The following is an 18,534-nucleotide window of genomic DNA, read 5'->3' as shown; positions in this document are numbered from 1 at the left end:
GTGGCTTTGATGCCCCAATGATCCAGCCTGCCCAACAGAAGCAGCATAGGCAAGGGCAGTCTTGTGAGACTGCACTGGCATTTGCCATGTAGCGACCCAGGGGCGTTGGACTTGCCATGCCCCTTGACAGTGGCAGGGAAACCTGGGGAGTGGGCAGGCTGATTGGTCTGGTGCAATAGGTTCCGACAGAGCCCACACCAGTGCAGTTAGGGCCTATCCAGTGCTCCCAAGCAACTGCTTGCCTCTCCAGCTCTATTCTCTGGAGGACAGCGCCATCTTGATTCTCTCCTGTGCACTTGAGAGTGTCCATACACTGACCAGAAAGGTGTGATGTCCAAGGAAGCCCTTTAGTGTGCTTGTCAGTTAATATGGAGGGTCACTGCTGAGGACCTTTGGAGGCTGCAGATATTAGGAAACATCATCATTCCCTCACCCTAATGCTGGTGTTTGGTGGTTCTCCAAGAAACATGAGGTTAGCTACTACTCCCCAGGCTATAGCTCTTTTGAGGAAGGACTCAAATACAGTCAACATTGGATTTGCCCTACTTGTGAGCTGCCTGGCAGGCCTTATGGAGGGCCAAAGGTGGGACATAAATAACTAGAAAAGTGTTCTTGCAGGGGCATAGGTGCACCCCAAAGTGGCCACAACCTGTGTCAGGTCAGGAGCCATGGCATGTGCCTTATACTTGCTATGTTACCGGAGGGAGGGTACCTTGCATTTCCAAGGACGAGGCCTCTGTCCAAACACCAGTCCAGGCTCCAGCCTCCGCTTGACTTAGGCAAAGGCTCCTTTGGGTCTGCAATGGGGTGGAAATGGAATAACCAAAGCCTGGTGACTTGAAAGCAGTAGGAGAAATGAATTGGTCCAGAGCTCCCCCTCCCCCCAGAGCCCTCAGCTGCTCATCTTCACAGCCTCTGCCCTCCAGCCCCTGCAACTGTTGATGCTTCTTCGCCTTATTCACAAACCCTCTCTCTTTGGGAGACTTTGCTGACCACTGGGGGCAGCAGGTGCATGGCAGTCCCATGAGCTAGACAGAGGCATCAAAAGAAACTGGAAGCATGGAGACTGCCCCTCCCTCCCCCCCACCTCTTTAGGTGACATGCAGGTGTATAATGGAAAGGGGTGATGCAAACCAGCCAGAAGCCAAGATGATCCTTTGTGCTTGGGAGAGACAAGTGACATCATGGGCCTCTTAACAGTCTAGCTTAAAACATGCACACAGCCAGGGCTGCTACTACAGCTGGGATTTTTATTACTCAGGGCTTCATTCCATTACTTCATTCCAGAATGCAAGCGAACAATCAAGTCAGCAAGTCCTTGGGGTAGCCTGTGGAAGCCCAGGCACTTGCCGAGGAGGCACCATGAGAAAATATAGGCCCATGTTCTCCCCCTGCAGTAGCAGGAGGCAGTAGCCTTGAAGTGGGGGGGGGGGGTACTGGACTGGAAACCTTTCCTGAGCCACCCAGCAGCTTTCCAAACAGTCACTTTCCTTGCAAGCTGCCAGCACTTGGGGAGGGGGCACCAGAAAGGTCTACCACAGCAGTCACAAGTTTCAGGCCCTGTAGGGGTTCCCCTTAACAGCCAGAGTCCTAGTACAATCAGCAGCAGCGGAGGGACTGCTGCATTCATTTATGGAGTCATTCAACCTTGGAGGGGGGTAGCTGAGGCTTGTCCTGGTTGCTCTGTAGGGTGGGGCAGCAGCAGAAAAAAGGTGTAGACTGCATTGTGCAGACCAGAGGAGTTTGCCTGAAGGTTAATTGGTTATTCAGCTAGCACAGCTTGGCCTGCTGCATTCTTGCTAAGACTTGGATGAAGGCCCCCTTCTAGGCACATAGTTAGTGTTTGTGACACCCAACATTGGCAACAAGGCTCACTGGCTGCAGGGGGCCCTGCTAGACCTGGTGCATCTGTGTCGGCTTTGCTTGGGGGTGCTGGGCGTTCCGAAAGCCACACACAGCCAAGCCGGCGCCAATGAAGAAGGTCACGATGGCCGCTCCAGTGACGACCCCCACTGCGATCTCTGCTCCATGCAAGCTGCAGTCAAAGCCACTGTAGCCCTTGCTGTGGTACAGGCTCTCACGCTCCCTGCACAGCTGGGAGCTGTAGGTCTCCTGCAAGCGCTTATAATAGAAGTACAAGCCTGGCACGAGCCCAACAGCTATGGCAGCCTCCAGAAAGCCCTCCACTAGCAGCCAGGCTGGGCAACGCCAGGGGAGCTGCACAAGCCCGGCCCCCAGCAGGAGGCAAACCAAAGCCATCAGTGCCCCTCCAACGGCCATGGCGGCCTGGGCTGGTGGCCGCTTGAGCTGGTGGAACTGGACATCCAGCTGCTGTGCTCTGACTCCATCCGCCCCACTCAGGCCGCTGTAGGCGCCTCCGTACTGGTAGTAGTAGGTGCTGCCCAGCTGGAAGAGCCCCGTGTAGCCGCCAGTCGCGTTGTAAGAGACGGAGCTGCAGGTGATCATCAGCAGGCAGAGGAGCAGCTGGAGCAACTGGCAGCAGCCTGCAAGAGATGTGCCAAACAGCAGACGTCACTTGCCACCCTCTCACAAGCACTGTAAGTGCAATACCCCTGCAAGAGGCAACAAAGCCATGGAGTGCTCCTGGGTAAGGGGGATTTAAACTCTGAGCCTCACTGTGCTTGGAGGAGCACAGCTGGCAAGTAGCACAAAGGGCCTGATGCACCTTGTCCTGCCTTGGGCTGAGTCAGGGGCACATGAGCTTTCTCCAACTGAGGGTGCAATCCTAACCTACTTTCCAGCACCGAAATAAGGGCAATGCAGCTCTGAAGGAAGGGAACAAACATTCCCTTACCTTGAGGAGGCCTGCCTGAGTGCCACCCAACTGCAGGATGCAGTCCCATTGGCACAGCTATGCCAGTGCTGGAAAGTTGGTTAGGATTTGGACCCAAGAGGCTTTTGCTCCCAGGAGAGGGGGCATGGTGACCCCCAACTGAGGTCCCCCTTTCCCTGATCTGAGCTAGCTGGCAACCTGATAGGGAAGGATCTGGCATGGCTGTGGACTCCAGCCAGCTGCAGGGTGGGTGGGCTACAGGGTGGGTGGGGAGTAAAGCCACCTCCACCCATGTTTGGGCTCTTCTCAGCCTGGGGGCCAGGCCCCCCTGCGAATAGGCTGACAACCTGACCACACCTCCCTCACCAACCCAACCGCCCTGGGGGACTAGAATGCCCAGCCATGGCCAAGTCGGTGCATGCCACCTAGAGGCCAGCGTAGCCCCAGTGTGTGTCCGCCTGCTTTGGAGGGGGGGGGGCGGTTATCAGAGACTGTCGGAAGGGAAAAGTGCTGCAGCTCCAGCCTGCGCAGAGGCTGTGCCCGGGGGTGGGTGCAGCCCTCCAAGCAAGAGGCACTCTGCACATGGTCAGGGTCACGTCTGAGCCGGAGTCACCGCGTGGTACAAGGGCGACGCCGCTGGTTCAAAGTCCTGCTTCCACTGAGCGCGCGTTCTTTGCGCCCCCACCCCGACGGGGCGGACTGGGGCCGGGGTTCTTTCCGAGAAGCCTCGTGGGCAGCCGCCGCCACCGCCCGCGGGGAGTGGGGATCCGCCGCCGCCGCCCTCCCTTCGGTCCCTGCGAGGGGCGCGTGGCCCTCCCCGGGCAGCCGCGGTGAGAGGAGGCGGGCGGGTGGACGGCACGGCTGGGCCGCCTCTCACCTCTGGTGGTGCACAGAGCGCGGCAGCGCGGCCCGTCCAAGAGTCCGCCGCTCCGGCCATCCTCGGGGGCGCCTGGGGCCTCGCCGCCCGGCCCCCGCTGCTGGCCCCGACGCCAGGCCCCGGCCGCCATGGCTTCTCCGAGTGGCGCAGGTGGAGCGGGGCGGAGCAGCTGCAGGGGAGGCTGGCTCAGGTGTGCTCCTCCGGCCTCCAGCGGGCGCGGCGCAGACGCTCCGGGCAACCTTGGCTCGGGTCCCGGGACGAGCAGAACGGGCGCCCCCCCCAGCCCGCCTTCGTGCTTTCTTCAGCCAGCGCCCCCCTCCGTCGGGGCTTGTCTGTCGGACTGGAGGGAGACCAAAGCGCAAGAGCTGTCCTGGGGTCTGAGGCCGCAGAGGGTGCGCCCTTTGGGGAACAAGTAGCGACCCCGGCCCAATGGGGGGGTCCTGCTGGCCTAAGGCATAAGCCTCCTGGACCCAGGAGGAAGCATAGCAACAGTGCCACCCCACACACCCCGCTGCCCTTGTCTGCGTCCTCTGCCTGTCCAACGCAAAGGGGGAGGCGCAAGGAAGACCCCCCCCAGGTGCAGCCTCACTAGCTACTACCCCCTCTGGCAACACCTCCAGCATGTACCAGGAATGTGGTGGTGTGCTGGCAATACCCTCTCCTAGGGCATATGGAAGGACCCAATCAATTGATGACAACAGGGAACTGCCCCCCTCAACAGAAGCACAACACACCCATAACCTGCTGCAAAGGTATTGTAGCATGTCCTGCTGTGGGAGCAACAGTGGGACTGGTGGCAACAGCAGAAAGCCTGACACTCATAAGTGTACGCACTCTCTCTCGCACGTGCACACACCTAAGAAGTGTAAGAACATAAGAACAGCCCCACTGGATCAGGCCATAGGCCCATCTAGTCCAGCTTCCTGGATCTCACAGCGGCCCACCAAATGCCCCAGGGAGCACACCAGATAACAAGAGACCTCATCCTGGTGCCCTCCCTTGCATCTGGCATTCTGACATAACCCATTTCTAAAATCAGGAGGTTGCGCATACACATCATGGCTTGTACCCCATAATGGATTTTTCCTCCAGAAACTTGTCCAATCCCCTTTTAAAGGCGTCTAGGCTAGACGCCAGCACCACATCCTGTGGCAAGGAGTTCCACAGACCGACCACATGCTGAGTAAAGAAATATTTTCTTTTGTCTGTCCTAATCCGCCCAACACTCAATTTTAGTGGATGTCCCCTGGTTCTGGTGTTATGTGAGAGTGTAAAGAGCATCTCCCTATCCACTCTGTCCATCCCCTGCATAATTTTGTATGTCTCAATCATGTCCCCCCTCAGGCGTCTCTTTTCTAGGCTGAAGAGGCCCAAACGCCGTAGCCTTTCCTCATAAGGAAGGTGCCCCAGCCCCGTAATCATCTTAGTCGCTCTCTTTTGCACCTTTTCCATTTCCACTATGTCTTTTTTGAGATGCGGCAACCAGAACTGGACGTAATACTCCAGGTGTGGCCTTACCATAGATTTGTACAACGGCATTATAATATTAGCTGTTTTGTTCTCAATACCCTTCCTAATGATCCCAAGCATAGAATTGGCCTTCTTCACTGCCACCGCACATTGGGTGGACACTTTCATCGACCTGTCCACCACCACCCCAAGATCTCTCTCCCGATCTGTCACAGACAGCTCAGAACCCATCAGCCTATATCTAAAGTGTATTTTTGACCACAGCAGACCAAGGGCAGGAAGAGCTCCTTTGGGGGAGGGGCAGGCATGTTGACTAAGCACTCCTTGTCCTCCCCAGGACAAGGAGTTGTGTTCCAAAGGAGAGGCCAGTGCCGTCATCCACATTTCCTCTTCTTCCTCTTGGTCGCCCCTCTTCCTTTTCCAATCCAGGGAGTGGAAGGAGAAGGAGGAGCAGTGGAGGCAAGTACACAGAAAGAGTCTGCTGCCTGAGGCAGCTGCTGCAGTTGGCCTCATGGGTGGGCCGCGCCTGGATAAGCCACACAGTTTATAGTGAGGACATATTTACTAGTGCTGTAGGGAGTGGGGTGGGGTGGGGCAGAGAGGCATACGCAGCAGTCAGCCTATAGCACAGGGAATCTCCACCCATGTAGCTGTGTGTTTGCTGAGTCCATGCTCCCCCACTGGTACCCACTGTCAGGAGGGCATGGAAAGTGGTGTGACTGTGTGTGGAGGCTTCCTGGGGTAGGTGCTGCAAAGAGGCACCTCAACAGCAGTCTCTTCTCAGCAGCAGCTGGCTGGGCCTGGGCAGAATGCTCCCTGCCAGGTCCAAGGGCCTTTGGCTGACCCCGCAGGGCTGGCCTGTATTCTGATGCACTTTCCCAGACCTGAAACAGCCTTTTTATGGCGAAGGGACCAGAACGGGACCTGGTCTGCCAGTTTTGGCAATGGCAGTGGGGGCATGACAATGCAAGTTGTTTTGCTTTAGATCCCTTTCTGAGTGCCTGCAGCATGGAAGCTTCCTCCTTGCTAGCACCCTTGCCCCCCGATCAGCCAGCCCTTGTCCTGGGAGAAGATCTGTGCAGGGGACACAAGATACCCACCTGCTTTGCCTCCCAGCCAGGGCACAGGAAGCGAGAGGCAGGGGTCAGAGCCCAAGCTTCCTCATGGGCCAGCTGGCCTCCTTTGTAGGAGCCACTAGCTGGCTGACTGGCTGGCTGGCTGTCCTTGGCTTGTTTAGGAGGCTGAGAAAGAGCTCCAGCCTTGCCCCAGGAGCGGGTCCAGCCACGCCCAAGAGAAGGCTCCTGCTGTTGGCTTGACCAGGCCAGCCTCTGGGAACGCCGCCTGCTCAGCATCACTGTGGTGCCCGGGTCATGAACTGGCCAGTGGATTCCTGGCTTGCCTCATGGTGTACTGAGGCTATAATTTGGGATGAACCGGCTGCCTGCGTAGGGGAGACCTGCCACTGGTGGGAGACAGCCAGTGGGGCCTGCCCAGGCTGGGGTGGAGTTGAAGGATTGGGGGGTGGAGCTGACCACTTGCTCACATTACCACTGCCCGCATCATAACCTGTTTGCTGTGCCCATGAAGTCAACTGAGCACCCCCCTGCCCACTGTTTGCAGCTGCTTCAAGGCCATGGAGGTGAAGAGGGCAGAGGCCCTGACACAAGAGGACAGTGCGAAGTCACAAAGCAAACTGCTGTGATGCAAGGGGCAAATATTGACTTTGGCTTCAAAGCCAGCGGGGGCAGGCAGGCACTGTTCTTGGCAACGTCAAGCCGGCCTTTCCGCGTCCACACCTTCCCCATTGCGCAGTCAGTGCTGCTCGCTAGGGAAAGCTGTCCCTCAAACACAAGGTCGATGGCATCCACAGAACCTCTGGCAGGGCTGGGGAAGGGCAGGAGTGAGGCATCAATAATCCGACCATGTCTCCAGGGACAACAGGTTGAAACCCAGCTCTCAGGAGGGAGGGCTGTGGGGAGGTCAGTGTGACACCTCCCCACCTGCCCCTGATCAGCCCATGAAGTCACCTGCTAAGCAAAGGCCCAGAAGAGGCTACAGCAGGAAGCAGTCTTGAGTCTGGCCTCTCCTGGCCCTCCCGCCTCTGGGAAAGAAACTAGCAGCCCAGAAAGGGGCAAGGTCGCAGGGCTCAGGGGGGGGGGGGTCTGCTGTTGCTCCAGAAGGAGATGTGCATTCACACTGCAGCAGGGCCCATTTCCCTGGGCAGGAGGACAGCTGTCTGCCAGGGCTGGATTAAGCTAGTGCAAGACCTGTAGCATATGTTATAAAGAGGCCATAAATTAAAAAAAAATACACATAAATATTAAAACATAAAGCACTGGCACATGCTCTGCTGGCAGTGAGGTACAACAGGATTCCAACAGTCCGCAGTAAAGTTAAATTTGAACTGAATTTATTTGTATCCTGTTATTAATGACGTTCGTAATGATTACGTACCATACAGCATGCAGGCCCCCCCCCCGGCATGTAAACAACAGGGTTGCCAGATTGTGAGATGCCAATTTCACCAGACAAACATTTAGTGCACATCAAAAATGTGAGGCTTGCAGCATATGCTACTTTTGCTACTAGGTTAATCCAACCCAGCTCTCTGCACATCCCTCCTTAGCCTCCATGTCGGGTGCTGCTTGACCACAATCTGTCTAGAACAGGGATGTCAAACTCATTTCATACAGCGGGCCGAATAGCATTCATGATGCCTGCTGAGGGCCAGAAGTGATGATATTAGGCAGGAAGTGATGTCATTAAACAGGTGATAACCAGAAATAAACATTTTTTTCTCACTTAGGAACTCATTCTGCAAATGATAGAAGAGCAAATACATAGATCTTGATCATACTTCAAGATATGGGAGAACCCATGTGGGCTGCCCCTTCAGCAGTGACACCTCAGCATGGCTCAGCAGCTGAGAGCCGAAGGGCCAGATAAAAAGCTTCCAAGGACCACATCTGGCCCCCGGGCTTTATGTTTGAGACCTCCAAATCTACTTTCCTTGTGGTCTCAGGAAAGGGAGGAAAGACCAAAGATGTCCTAAGGACTGGAGTCCTGGTGCAGAATCATGGCTCTGGAAAGGGAAACATTGAGGCCAGAGAGGGTGCTGGAATTGGCTCCCCAGCAAGGGCTTAATGTACTGCAGCATTTCTTAATGTGTGTCCCTGCCATACCAATTCACATGGGCCACATATTAGAAGTACCACGGGAAGTAACTGGTACTTCCAGTTACTTCTGGATTGGGAGACCAGATGCAACCTGACAAGCACCTGGTAAGTGGTTCAAGGTGGGCGGGAGAGCTTTTTTGAGCATGTAAAAAGTGCACACTGGAGCTCTGCCTGCCAAGCCAAGTCAAGCCCCCTACTGCTGCTTGTCACATTGAATTGCTGGTCTCACTGCCAGGCAGTGGGGGTCTGGGGATCCCACATGCACCACTGGACACCGCCTCAAGTACCTCTGGTGGTACAAGTACCACTGGTTGAGAAACACTGGTGCACTGTTCTTCAAGGGGCAAACCTAAAAGGCATCCAGATGAGAAAGGCCATGTGATAGAACTGGAGGGGGTGGAGTCCTATAGCGGAATCTTCTTTGAGAGCTTGAGCCTGTATGAGCCCCGTGGGGGACTGAACAGCCCTAGCCCCAAACTGAAGAACAGCTGCCGAGGGGGTGCCTGGCTGTTCTTCCTTCTCAGTGTCATATGTGCTGGGCTTTGACAGGAAAGAACATGGGAGGGGGTGAAACTGGCACCGCCAAGGAAGTAGCCAGTGGGCAACACCAGAGTGCAGAGGGCTTGGCCGAGGGTATGCCTGGTGTGGTTCTGTGGTAGGCAAGCTCCCTCCTGCCATGTTTTAACAGCCCCCCCCTTCTCACCGCCTACTTGTCTTGTAGCTTTGCCTCCACCTGCCTGGAATTCTGCTCCAGATGCCTTCTGGTTGGGCAATCAGTACTAGCAACCCTGGGGCCCTGCATGTGCTGGAGGGCCCAGCCCTGGCTCCAAGGCCTCCCTCCCTGGCCTCTTCAGTACTACCTTATATAACGCAGGCTATCACTTGGCCCACTGCTCCGGTGACTCCTGCTGGCCTCTGCACCCAGGGAGGCAGGCAATCGCTGTGTTGCATCACCCAAACTGGTTGCCAGGCAGAATATGTGCATGGGGGGGGGGGGTCTCAAGGACATTTGTCTTCTACCAGACAGCATCAGCCATGGCTTGCCATGGGGGGGGGGAAGGTTTCCTGACTCCAACAGGACTGCTGGGGGTGGGGCCCTGGGGGGCTGTGGGGTTGCTAGCAATTGGGAGACTGGGGTGGGCTGGTGGTCACTCAGACTCAGGGCAATGGGTGCTGAAGGGCCTCAACCTGCAGCCCTGGGTTCCCCCTCCACATCAGCGTTAGGCCTTTGCTGTTCTCAGGGAAGATCATTTGCCACTTGTAAGGCAGTGGGCTCTTGGGAGCAGCAATTTTCTCAGTGTGTGCTTGGGGAGGGGTGGCTGCAAAGAAGAACCTGTCACTTCTAGTGCCAGGAGCTTACAGGAAGGGACTGTCGCTGTTCTTGGGGCCTGACCTCTCCAGGCAGTCGCTGCCCATTGGCACAGACAGACTCTACATATTGCACCAGTCTGCAGTGGGAAGAAAAAAGGAGCTTGGCACCCAAAACGGGGGGGGGGGAGCTCCAAGGGGTACTGAAAAGATGAGATGTGCTGTACAGGAAGCCAGTGCTTCTTCAGACAACTGGCCTGCTCTGGGGCACCAAACTTCTTGGCAATGATGACAGAGATACAGCCCCACCTGGAGTGGGGGTGGCCCTGGCTGAAAATGTGGGGTGGGGTCTGCACTCCTTGACACGTGTCCCCTTGTTGGCTTCCTGCAAGACACATTACACTGTGGGTCCCCCCTTCTCTGCTCTGCAGATGAACACAACTGCTTTGCTGGAAGATGCCTGGGGCTCTCTCCGGCAGTCCCAACCCTTTGAGCTCCAGCAGGGTGGGGTGGGGGTCGAGCAGACTGGCTGTGGGTGCAGGGAGGTGGTGGGACTCCAGCTGTTGCTGAGCTCACCTCTCCTTTCCCAGCTTGGGTGGGGGCAGGGGGAGCCATGATACATGTGGGGTTCATTAGCAATTTGCCACGTGGAACTGGAGGCGAAGGCATTTCCAGCAGATTGCATCAGGCTGCCTGTCGTCTGCCAGGTCTGCCGGGCCCCTGAGGCGGAGAAAACTGGGACATGTGGGGGCCCTCTGTAGAGCATCATGTACTGCCTTCCTCCTCCCACAACTCAGTGCCCCCCCCCCATCCACTGAGGCCTTGGCACCACTCCTGTCTGGCTCACACCCCTGAGCTGGCAAGGCCGCCAACTCCAGCCTGGCTTTCCTGTTTCTGAGTGCAGAGCCTGGGCCCCTCCATTGCCATGGTGGCAGCGGTGTGTGCAGGGCAGAGGTGGGGCTTCAAAGGAGGTAGCGGGATGGGCAGCAAAGCTCTCCTGGGAAAGGGTTAATGTGCAGGCATTGTTTGTGCCAGATGTTTGGAGCAAGGCCAGTGCTTGGGCTGGGGGGGTCTCTGGGTGGGGAGTTCAGCCCTCCCCATCAGCCAATAGCTAAAGGTCTCCAGGCTGACACCCAGTTCTTGGCTGGGGTTCTGCTGTGAGCCTGCCAGGGCTGCTGCCTGCTCGCCTGCCCACTGCATAAAAGGCCGGCTCCAGTGCGGCAGGGTCTGGTCTTTTTGCACAGCCTTGCGGGGAGCTGGTGCTTCAGAGCCCCTCGCCCATTCTGGTCACTGTGCTGAGCTGCAGCCACCTCTTTGGGTGCATCAGGTAGGGCACCTGATGTGCTTGGCCCCTGGAGTGCCAGGAAGCTGGGGGGGGAGGGAGTCAGAGCTGCAGTACCTCTCCATGGTTGGGGGACCAGCATGTCAGCAAGTGCTGGGCTGATGCCCCTGGAGGAGAGAAGCGGGTCCCCGCAACTGCACAGGGACTCTCCTCCGCTGACGGTGCCCAAGTGTTGTGTGTGACACAGCTTTCTGGAAACCACATCAGATGCAGCCCCCCTCCCAACTGGAGACCTGGGCTCAGTGGGCTAGGGATGCAAAAAGGGCCCCTTTCCCCAGGGGCCTCTAGTCCCTGGCTGGGGCAGGAGGGGAGTCTCTGGGGCAAGGGGTTCCTTGGACTCTCTGGGTACTTGGGCTCTCATATCAGCAGCGGAAGGAGAAATTGTAGCAGAGTGCTGACCTTGCAGATATGGGGTGGGGGGCAAGAGAGCCTGCAGGGCTCTGAGCTTCAGGACTGGGCTGGTCCCACCAGAGAGTCAGCTGTCACTAACAGGAACCATTTGGCCTCTCTGCCCCAGCCGGGCACCCTCTCGCTGAGGCAACTTGTAGGTGCAGGTGCAGCTGCAGTAGTGGAGCCCCTTGTTACAGCCCTGCAGCTCTTGCACTCCTTTGGTGGGGGCAGAGAAAGGGGCCACCCTCAGAGTCGGCAGGCAGCTGGTGCCACTTTTCCAGCTCCTGAGGCGCTGCCTTAGATCCAGCATGCCTCTTGGAGACTCTGCCTTGGTCGTCAGCACAACTGACCAGCTGTGTATGCCTCCTGCTCTTCATCCTGCCTGTTGCTCCACCGTGTTTTGTTTGGAGCCTATGAGGAGTGCAAAGATCAACTGCCTGAAACTGTTCCCAAGGCCCCTCCTCAATCTGGAGCTCAGAGTTAGTCTGCATGGAGGCTGCCTTTCTGGATTGTGCAAGGAGGCACTGTTGCCACAGGCACTGTGTATCTTACTTGTCCTTACAACAGCCCACCTAGGTAGCCCAATTTTATACCTCCAAATTGTACCTGAGGCTGAGAGAAAGAGCACAAGAGCAGTGGTTTGTCTACCACCTCCTGGTGAGGAGCAGAGGCAAGACATGAACTGAAGATTCTAGATTTCTCACTCCGCCTCTTATGTCCCGATGGTGACAATGGAGACTCAGTCAGGTCCACCTGCCCACATAGCAACTCCCTGCCATTGACTCCCCCTCACATACCCCACTGGTCGGAAGGGGCAAATAGGCTTTACCCACCCAGGCCAGGCTTCTGGTTACAAGATCCCTCCCGCATCACCAGCATGTTTGATGCTCCAGTTGCCAGGCAGTGCAGTAGCATTGCTAGAGGGAAACCGCTGCCCCAGCTGCAGGCGAAGGATGACCTGTCCACAGCCAGCACTCTGCAGGGATGGCTGCAGAGGCCTCTGTGGACTGAGTGGAGTCAAGCGCCTCCTTCTGTGCTCTCTGCAGGCTCCCCTGGGCAGAGATGGAGTCATACCTGATCCAAGTGAACGGCAACACGGGCCGCCCCTCCATCCTTGATGTTCATATCAACCTCAACGGGAAGGGCCCCACTGCAGGCAAGACAAGGGGGCGCAAGCCCCACTGGGCAGTCAGGGCCTCTGAAATGTCCAAGAGGACCTTCAACCCCATCCGAGCCATTGTAGACAGCATGAAAGTGGAGCCCAACCCTCAGAAGCCCCTGATCTCACTGTCCATAGGTAAGCTGTGGGGGTGGCGGGGCAGGGGCAGGCTGCTGAGGGGCCATGCTAGGGCTGCACAAAGGCTGCTCTGCTGTAGCCAGCAGCAGAGTTAGCTCAGTCTCCGGTTCTCTGCAGGTGACCCAACAGTGTTTGGGAACCTCCCCACAGATGATGAGGTCACTCAGGCCATGAAGGAAGCTCTTGACTTGGGACGGTACAATGGATACGCACCCTCAGTGGGTAAGTGTCTCTCTGCAGCCAGAAAGGTGGCTCATCTGTCCAGGCAGGGAAGGAGGCCCTTGGCATCAGCAAAGCAGAGTCTGGAGGCTCCCCTTGGTGTTTCCTAGGAAGGAGCTTATGGATGCCAAGGGGCAGAGAGGACACAACACTTTCTTAGGGGGAAAGGGCAGGGCACTGCTGTGGCAAGGGCAAGGCCTCAGGGTCCTTGAGCCTTTCTCTGTAAGGACTCAAAGTCCCTGCCCACAAAAAAAGCCTTCACTCTGGAGGTGCTTGAAGAATTGGGAAACATCATAGGGGACAAATCTAGGTGGCTCAAGTCACGGAGTCAAGCCACGTGACACAGGACATGGTGGAAGAGAGCCAGTTCCTGGGGTTGGGGGAATCCCCTCAACCTCAACAAAAAGTTCTCTGTCTGGGGTTTGAAAGCTCTCCCAAAGGCAGCAGGTATTTACTGCACTCTTTCCTCCCTCCCAGGTTACCACTCTTGTCGGGAGGTAGTTGCAGAATATTACAGCTGCCCAGAAGCGCCCCTGGAAGCTCAGGTAATGGATCCTGCTCCTACAGATGAATGGGGCAGGGGCTCTTTGGGGGGGCATAAGGGTGCCCCCACTGCTCCTCACCCACTCCAGAGGGAGGTTTGCAACACAATTATCACTTTCTTGGTGTTCTTGGCTCTGGGTCAGCCTTTGTTGTGGGTGCCCCCTGGAGCAAAGCACCCTGATCAAAGCTCCCCCCCCCCCATTGCAGGATGTGATTCTGACAAGCGGCTGCAGCCAGGCCATTGAGCTGGCCCTTGCCGTGTTGGCCAACCCTGGGCAGAACATCCTGGTGCCACGCCCGGGCTTCTCACTCTACAAGACCTTGGCTCATTCTATGGGTATCGAAGTCAAGTACTACAACCTCTTGGTAAGCCTGGGTCCCGCTTGCTCCCTTTTACAGGCAGGCAGGCAGCCCACCACCCCTAGAGGTTTCCTCCCTCTGCCTCTCCACCTGTTGGGGCTGGAAAAGAAGGGTCCGGGAGAGGCTCTGTGTGGGCTATGTGGGGACCAAGGCTCCAGACCGGAGAACCTCCTTCCATCCTGCCCTTCACATCCTTGGGCTGGGCCCCCAAACCAGAACTGAGGCAGGGTGGTGAAGGGGAGGTGGGTTGCTGCCCCTCCCTCCCTCCCAGCTCTGGGATGCCTCTGACACCCCAGCCAGGTCCAGGGCAGGCACAGCTGTCCTCCAGGGGCCTGACTGGAAGGTGTTCCCCACTCGGTTTTTGTCTCCCCACTAGCCAGAGAAGTCCTGGGAGGTGGACCTGAAGCACATGGAGTCTCTGGTGGATGACAAAACCGCCTGTCTGGTTGTGAACAACCCATCCAACCCATGTGGTTCTGTCTTCAGCAAGAGCCACCTGCAAAAGATCTTGGCAGGTGAGCCCTCTGCAGGTGCCGGGAACCTGTCCTGGAGCACCTCTGTTGCCAAGGGCCTGCAGGTGCTGCTGGCTCCCTGGGGCAGCTCCTCTAGCCTCCCCCTGTTTGGGCACTGCATGCTGTTTCTGTTGTTGTTTTTTTTTGTTCTGCCCTGGGCATGTGAGGATCCCAGAGGGCCTTGTTCTGATCTGCCTGGCCCTAGGGCTGGGCAGTGGCTGTGCAGGTCTGTTGGGCCTCCACACCTCGGCTTGGGTGGCTGACTGAGTTTCTTCCTCTAACTGGTGCAGTGGCTTCCAGGCAGTGCGTCCCCATCTTGGCTGACGAGATCTATGCAGAGATGGTAAGTGCTGTGTGGGAAAGTGAAACAGTGCAGTCGTGCTTCTGCCCTGGACCCATCCAATTGCCAAGGGCTGGCTGACTCCAGGCATGGCTGCCTGAGGTCACAAGTACAGCCAGCCTATATCACCAGCAACCAGAGCCAGCTGCGCAGGACGTTCCCAGCGGCAAAGATCCTTCTACTCACACAGCTCCTGGAGCCCAGCTGGGAGAGGGTTGAGTGGAGTTGGCCCTTGTAGCCCCTCACTCCTTTCCTCCTCCTCTGCTTGCAGGTGTTTGAGGACTGCAAATATGAGTCCCTGGCGAAGCTCAGCACCAACGTGCCCATTCTGTCCTGTGGAGGCTTGGCTAAGCGCTGGCTGGTGCCTGGCTGGCGAATGGGCTGGATCCTCATTCATGACCGCAGGGACATCTTTGGGAAGGAGGTAAGCAAACAGGTACCTGCCCTACTCTGCCCAGGAGCTGCTGGAGTGGGGCAGAAGGCAGGTGGAAGGCACTGGCCTGATCACCTCAGAGCCATGCCATAACTTTTAGTGCTGGTGAAACACAAGCATTGTGGTGCCCCATTGTGGTCGCCCCTCTGGATGCGACCCTTCCAGTTGTGTCTGAAGGTGTTGTGAGGGTCAGAGAGGCTGCATGTGGCCTCTCCAGCCCTCAGAAGGCCTCTGGACACAACTTTTTTTTACTTGTTGGGTCTTTTGGGGCGGGGGGGTGACCAGGGTCAGGGGAGGCTCTGCCCTCCCTGCCTCTAATGACCGCAAGTCCCTGGGTCTCCTCCTGTCCGGTCCATCTCGGCCTGGAGGTCTCCAGGCTATGAACCTGCTCCTGTGCCACATAGGCTAGTCCTGGTCCCTCCCATCTCACACAAACAGAGCAGGCTGAGGCAAGAATGGCTAATTTGCTTGGGCGCAAGCAACTGCAGTCTGCTTCTGGCTTCTGAGCCAGGAGATGCCCCCCCCCCCACCAAGCTCTCTTGTGCCCCTTCACTTCCAGATCAGAGACGGCCTGTTGAGGCTGAGCCAGCGGATCCTGGGGCCCTGCACAGTGGTCCAGGGAGCCCTGGGCCGCATCCTTCGCTGGACCTCCCCGGAGTTCTACCACAACACCCTCAGCTTCCTCAAGGTACCCTCACCTCCCTCTAAGGGCTCCTCCAAGCACCTCTTGTCTATACTCCTCAGCATCCTGAAAGAGCAGCGGGGTGCCCCACTCATTCAGGCAGTGGCACAGCAAGGTTGTTTTCCCTGCCGTAACTACACTGGTTCAGGACGGGAGGAGGAGCTGGGGGGCTTCCTAACACCTGGCCCCCCTGCTCCTCCCCAATATGCCTGAGGACAGTGTGGTTAAGACACGTTGTGGAGAGTGGCAATAGTTGTGAATGACCTGAAACAGCAAAAATGCTGGGGGAGCAGTGGGGAGGTCAGGCAAGGGAGGGGGGCGCTGGCAGAGACGTATCAGGAATGCACTGTGGAGACTGCGGCTGTGGCTGTGACTGTGCTCCAGGCACAACCCAGCTCAAGAAGGGCAGCCAAAGGACCAAGAGGGGACCATAGGCAAGGCACTGGGTACTTGGACAAGCGGCAAGCACACAGGCTTGCCAGGGCCTCTGCCATCTCTGCTGGGCGATGTGTTGCTGTTGGAGAGGTGAAGATCGCCTTTCCGTGGTGCCTCCACTGCTCACTGAGCTGCGTAGCCTGGCTTGGGAGCTCTATGGGGTGAGCAGCACCAGGCCTAGCAACACCAGTGCGGCTTCGGGCCCAGTGCTGACGCTTCCACTCTCTGTCCCCTCCAGTCCAACGCTGACCTGTGCTATGATGCACTCTCCACTGTCTGTGGGCTGCATCCTGTCCGGCCCTCGGGGGCCATGTACCTCATGGTGAGCAAGTGACCTTTTGTTCCATGAGCCTTGCAGTGCCTAGGAAACAGTCCCCTGCCTGCTGAGGCCTGTGCCCCTTCCCCAGTGCTCTGCATGCTGGCGGCCACCAAGCCAGGCCTGGGCCACTGGGGGCCTGGAGGGGGAGGAACTGGCCCAGCTCCGGCTGCTGCTCTGATACACAGCTTCCTCCCCCCCCCCCCCCGGCTACCACAGGTGGGGATTCAGATGGAACAGTTCCCTGAGTTTGAGAATGATGTGGAGTTCACAGAGCGGCTCATCGCGGAGCAGTCAGTGTTCTGCCTGCCAGCCACGGTGAGTGTCTTGACTGATGATTTGGGGGGGGGGGGGCGGGGCTGGAAGTTCAGCTCCTCCTGTCCTGCCTTCAGGCCTCTGCCTCCTGTGGCTGGTTCCTGCTGTGGGTGGCGAGAAACTTTGACCCACCACAAGAGATGCCAGGGCAAAGTGCCTGAAGCCCGGGGAGGAGAGGGGTGTGAAGGGCTGGGAAGCCCATTGCCAGATCCATCATTGTGTCCTCCGAGCCCTTCAACCTGCTGTCCCCGCAGGACACCCAAAAGACTGGCAGGTTAGCGCCAAGATGGTGTGAGAGCCGTCTCTTCTCAGGCACCGTTTTCCTGACAGAAATTGCACCCCCACTGGTTATTTGGCCCCAAAGCAGCACACAGGCCATGGCCCACTGCACCATCCCTCCTGCCTGCCATAGTCTCCTATTGAGCAAATCTCTCAGGGCTACAGACCTCAGCAGTAGATACAAGGCAGTCCAAGCCTGTCTGCTTGGGAGGTGCCCCAGGGCGCCCCTGCCCCCCCCCCCGTGGCAGGAAATGAGGCAGGAGTTCCTATAAGGAGGGCTGAAGGGGCCCTGTGCTTTCCTAAACAGCCCAGTTCTCAGACACACAACTGAGAGTCCAAACTGTTCTTTGCCCACACCAAGTTGTTTGGTACTCACCTCTCCATGCAAACGGTTTGGATGACCGCTGGGCAAAGGGAAGCTATACCTCATGGGGTGGACTGGGCTGGACTGGGCTGGGCTAGGGGTGAATATCAGCAGCTTGTGGAGCACACGTGGATCCCTCAGGGTGCTTTGGGAAAGAAGTGGCTCAGCTCTTTCTCCAGGGCTCTTTCAGCGGCCCTGCCTGTGGTCTGGCTAGGCCTGGGGCTGTGCAGAGAGCAGTTGCCCCACTGCCTGCTGGCCACAGGGGCAGGCATGAGAACATTGGAAGTGCCCTGCTGGCTCAGGCCAGGGTCCTGTCCAGACCAGCTTCCTGCATTTCCCAGTGGCCTCTGGGAGCCATATATCCTACTGTATCCTACATGTATCCTCAGGACCATGTATCCTATTGCTCCTCCCTGGCAGGCCTCCCTGCGCACACAGCCCAGAGTTGGCCTGTGCTGATCCTGCCCCCTGGCCAGTGCAGACCCCTACTTGAGTCCCCGCTTGGCCTACTGCTTCAGTCCCTCTCTCTGCCCCTCCCATGGGCCACCCAGGGTAGGGCCTGGCATTTTCATGACAGGAGGTGTTGCGGGGGGGGGGGGGGGAATTTAGGCTGGGAAGGCAGGTGCAGTGGGCCCTTCGTTCAGAGCATCACAGGCAGAGGCTAAACTGCGGAGGAAGGTGGTCCCAGCTCACCAGTCTTCTCCCACTTCTCCCGGCAGTGCTTTGAATACCCCAACTTCTTCCGTGTGGTGATCACAGTGCCAGAGGAGATGATGGTGGAGGCCTGCCAGCGTATCCGGCAGTTTTGTGAGCAACACTATCAGGGCGGAGAAGGAGTGCAGGACCTGGAATGTGACAAGTAGCCAGGGGCCTCTGCCCCAGCTGCGTCCACTCCACCTCTCTGAGTCATGCCCCCCTCCCCCCCCGGTGCTGTGCCATACTGGCCTCTGCCCCAGCCCACCCTGGCCAGCGTGCCCTTCCAATATGCTGTAGCAGTCTCTGAAGGGCCTCGGGGGTTCCTGGGCGGGACACCGTCCTAGGCGCAGGACACTACTTGGAGGGAGCGCAGAGAGACACTCCTG

The 18,534-nt window shown here is 57.6% G+C and overlaps 2 protein-coding genes across 2 annotated transcripts; one reads left to right on the top strand and one right to left on the bottom strand.

The window, feature by feature from the left end:
* Positions 1 to 1,893: 1,893 nt before the first annotated feature.
* Positions 1,894 to 3,801, bottom strand: MARVELD3 (MARVEL domain containing 3). Its single transcript, XM_066637938.1, has 2 exons — positions 3,672 to 3,801; positions 1,894 to 2,504 (listed from the first exon to the last, which is right to left on the bottom strand). Exons 1-2 carry the CDS (start codon positions 3,799 to 3,801, stop codon positions 1,894 to 1,896), a joined length of 741 nt encoding a protein of 246 aa, XP_066494035.1.
* An 8,618-nt stretch (positions 3,802 to 12,419) lies between these two features.
* On the top strand, positions 12,420 to 18,315 carry TAT (tyrosine aminotransferase). The gene is made up of 11 exons (XM_066637637.1): positions 12,420 to 12,654; positions 12,772 to 12,876; positions 13,351 to 13,418; positions 13,624 to 13,782; positions 14,153 to 14,291; positions 14,579 to 14,631; positions 14,900 to 15,052; positions 15,621 to 15,749; positions 16,417 to 16,500; positions 16,714 to 16,812; positions 18,172 to 18,315. The coding sequence occupies exons 1-11, from the start codon at positions 12,420 to 12,422 to the stop codon at positions 18,313 to 18,315; spliced, it is 1,368 nt and encodes a 455-aa protein (XP_066493734.1).
* Positions 18,316 to 18,534: the final 219 nt, after the last annotated feature.

This window comes from Tiliqua scincoides, chromosome 9 (assembly GCF_035046505.1).
Source record: "Tiliqua scincoides isolate rTilSci1 chromosome 9, rTilSci1.hap2, whole genome shotgun sequence".
Taxonomy (NCBI): domain Eukaryota; kingdom Metazoa; phylum Chordata; class Lepidosauria; order Squamata; family Scincidae; genus Tiliqua; species Tiliqua scincoides.
This window is presented reverse-complemented; position numbering and strand designations above follow the sequence as displayed.

Bases quoted from the DNA above. Each gene is read 5' to 3' on its own strand.
- MARVELD3 (XM_066637938.1), bottom strand. From the start codon at position 3,801: ATGGCGGCCGGGGCCTGGCGTCGGGGCCAGCAGCGGGGGCCGGGCGGC. The intron at 2,505-3,671 runs GTGAGAGGCGGC...CATCTCTTGCAG, and splicing joins CGCTCTGTGCACCACCAGAG to GCTGCTGCCAGTTGCTCCAG.
- TAT (XM_066637637.1), top strand. From the start codon at position 12,420: ATGGAGTCATACCTGATCCAAGTGAACGGCAACACGGGCCGCCCCTCC. The intron at 12,877-13,350 runs GTAAGTGTCTCT...CCTCCCTCCCAG, and splicing joins TGGATACGCACCCTCAGTGG to GTTACCACTCTTGTCGGGAG. The intron at 14,632-14,899 runs GTAAGTGCTGTG...CTCTGCTTGCAG, and splicing joins ACGAGATCTATGCAGAGATG to GTGTTTGAGGACTGCAAATA.